We start from the raw sequence: 2560 nt of genomic DNA, 5'->3' as shown, positions 1-2560 counted from the left end.
TTACACCAAAGAAATACACATGTATCCAATCATAAAATACTATGTATGATTCCATTTATATATTTCCATACTTGTTTCGAGTTAAAATCATTACCTTTATTCCTTGATTTCACTTTTAGTACTATATTACATAAACTAGGTAAAGTATTAATATCAAAGAGAAAAAAAGTAAATGATGATCAGAGAGTTGCAGAGATATCACATTGCATGGTCACTCTACCCATGTTCCTCTGCTCCCCACCTCCCCAAAAATCCCTACTATATCAACAACACCTTTCACCTTATTCCTCATTTATCCAAATCCTAACTCAAACAGGGCGGACCTAGCTTTCTGACCTCTGGAAAAAAAAATTTCTGGGTCCGTCACTGTATTGACTGTGATGGATATTTATGGTATGTCGTCATCTGGACCGGATGTTTTCGGCGTTGACGACCTCTTTGACTTTTCCAACGACAACTTGTTCAATAATGATATTACCTCCTCCACAGACTCCACCACCCAGTTCCAGTACACTTCCAATAATAATAACAATAATAATTTCACCGGTTGTCACGAGTACTCCACCGACTTCACCGATCACTTCTCCATTCCGGTAATTAATTTCACTCATTTTTGTACAATATGAAATTTATCTAGAGATTAAATGATTCATTATTTGGTTTGAGACGGTTTCTAGCTGGTATCAAAGGTACTATTAAGTCTAAAGTGTTGTTTTTCTCAAGTGATTATGGTAGGAGTGTAAAAAAGTAAAAAAACAAAAAAAGGATGGGTGAGCTATTTGAGATCAGTTTTATAAAAGATTTGAGTTGACCCTAGCTTAAAAGCTACAATTATATAAGCATGTTCGTTAAATAAGGGCAAGCTCAAGTTTCAGTTATCAACTTGTGAAGTTCAATCTAGCTTACGAGCCAAGATAAATATCTGCTTTTTAAAAAGCTTACTCATTGCTTCATTTTTAATTATTATTGTTATTATTTTATTGTTATTATTATATTATATTTTGTTACGCTATAATATATATATATATAATTAATTAATTATTAATGAAGTTAATTTAATCAATAAATAATAAATGAGTAAAGTTTGAGTTGGAAAAAATACTAAGCGGAACTCGAGTTTTAGAAATAAAGCCTAAGTGCCCAACATCGACTCATTTACACTTTTATATCCTAGCTTATGGTTGTAAATTGTAATCTAACAATTGGTAGTGTGTGTGAGTTAAAAAATTCTAAAATAATATAAGTAAATTATGTGGTATTTAGTAAATGTTTTTGTATTTTGAATGTATAGAGTGATGACATTGCGGAGCTCGAATGGCTATCAAAATTTGTCGACGACTCAGCCAGCAACTTTCCGGCGAACAACATTGCCGGAACTATAAACTTCCGACCGGAAAACACATCATGTCACAGCAAATCTAGAAGCAAGCGAACTAGAGCACCCCCGAATAACAATAGCTGGACATCAACACCTCAGAAAGAGGTGTACACTTCGTCCACATCATCATCTGAAACGAAGTCGGATAGTGGCGGCGTTAGGCGGTGCACACACTGCGCATCGGAGAAAACGCCTCAGTGGAGAACCGGACCGTTAGGTCCTAAGACGTTGTGCAACGCGTGCGGCGTGAGATACAAATCAGGTAGGGACGGCGATTATTGACGCTGCGTGAACCCAATAATAATAATAATAATAATAAAAGATTTTGAGTTGAGTAGAACGACCCATTAGAAAATTGGCCGGGTTCAGCTTGACCTAAATAAAACAGGTTGAGCCATTAACCTGTTTAAGTATTTTTAAATAAATTATAATTATTGTTAGCAATTTAAAAAAGAGTAGCGGTGCAGCTTGTTACCCGCTTGTCATCTGTTTCGTTGTAATCTGAACTATACAATTAAATTAATGAGAAAAATATATTTAAATTTTTTGTTTTTGTTTCTGTTTTATATTTAATTAGGTCGGTTGGTGCCCGAGTATCGGCCAGTGGCGAGCCCTACGTTTGTGCTTACTCAGCATTCGAACTCTCACCGGAAAGTGATGGAGCTCCGGCGACAAAAGGAAATGATGTCAGGTAATTACCAGCAACAAGTAGTTTCATCCGAACACCAAATCTATGCCGGCAGACACAACCACCGACAACAACAGTTGCGTCATGGTAGCAACTACGAGATTTGCTAATGCAGTTAAGAGGAGTTGTCGGCACCGGGAACCTAAAATTGATATGAATAGTACTTTATTGGTTATGAATTTCATTTCTTGATGTGACTTTTTTTTATGTTAATTTTAAGATCAAATAAAAAAAATACTCTTAGAGCATTCCTAATCCATTCTCCAAAATTACGTCAGGGTTTGTAAATTATAGGATCTCCAAAATTACGTAAGGGTTTGTAAATTATAGGATGGGGTTATGAGTAGAGGAGAGAAAAATTATATGAAAAAGTTAAATTTAAGGTTTTATTGTAGATGTTGTATAATTTTTTAATATTTTTTAAAGTAGTTGTGAATAAAAGAGAGAAAAAATATGATGATAAAAATATAAAAATTATTATTTAATTAAACAAA

General features: G+C 34.3%; 1 protein-coding gene across 1 annotated transcript; it reads left to right on the top strand.

Moving 5' to 3' along the window:
* The first annotated feature begins 380 nt into the window (after positions 1 to 380).
* On the top strand, positions 381 to 2176 carry LOC143618194 (GATA transcription factor 4-like). The gene is made up of 3 exons (XM_077090495.1): positions 381 to 593; positions 1292 to 1640; positions 1956 to 2176. The coding sequence occupies exons 1-3, from the start codon at positions 381 to 383 to the stop codon at positions 2174 to 2176; spliced, it is 783 nt and encodes a 260-aa protein (XP_076946610.1).
* Positions 2177 to 2560: the final 384 nt, after the last annotated feature.

This window comes from Bidens hawaiensis, unplaced genomic scaffold (genome assembly GCF_021521415.1).
Source record: "Bidens hawaiensis isolate Kalapana, Puna unplaced genomic scaffold, B.hawaiensis_p1.1 tig00065231_1, whole genome shotgun sequence".
NCBI classification, from domain to species: domain Eukaryota; kingdom Viridiplantae; phylum Streptophyta; class Magnoliopsida; order Asterales; family Asteraceae; genus Bidens; species Bidens hawaiensis.
This window is presented reverse-complemented; position numbering and strand designations above follow the sequence as displayed.

Bases quoted from the DNA above. Each gene is read 5' to 3' on its own strand.
- LOC143618194 (XM_077090495.1), top strand. From the start codon at position 381: ATGGATATTTATGGTATGTCGTCATCTGGACCGGATGTTTTCGGCGTT. The intron at 594-1,291 runs GTAATTAATTTC...TTGAATGTATAG, and splicing joins CCGATCACTTCTCCATTCCG to AGTGATGACATTGCGGAGCT. The intron at 1,641-1,955 runs GTAGGGACGGCG...ATATTTAATTAG, and splicing joins CGGCGTGAGATACAAATCAG to GTCGGTTGGTGCCCGAGTAT.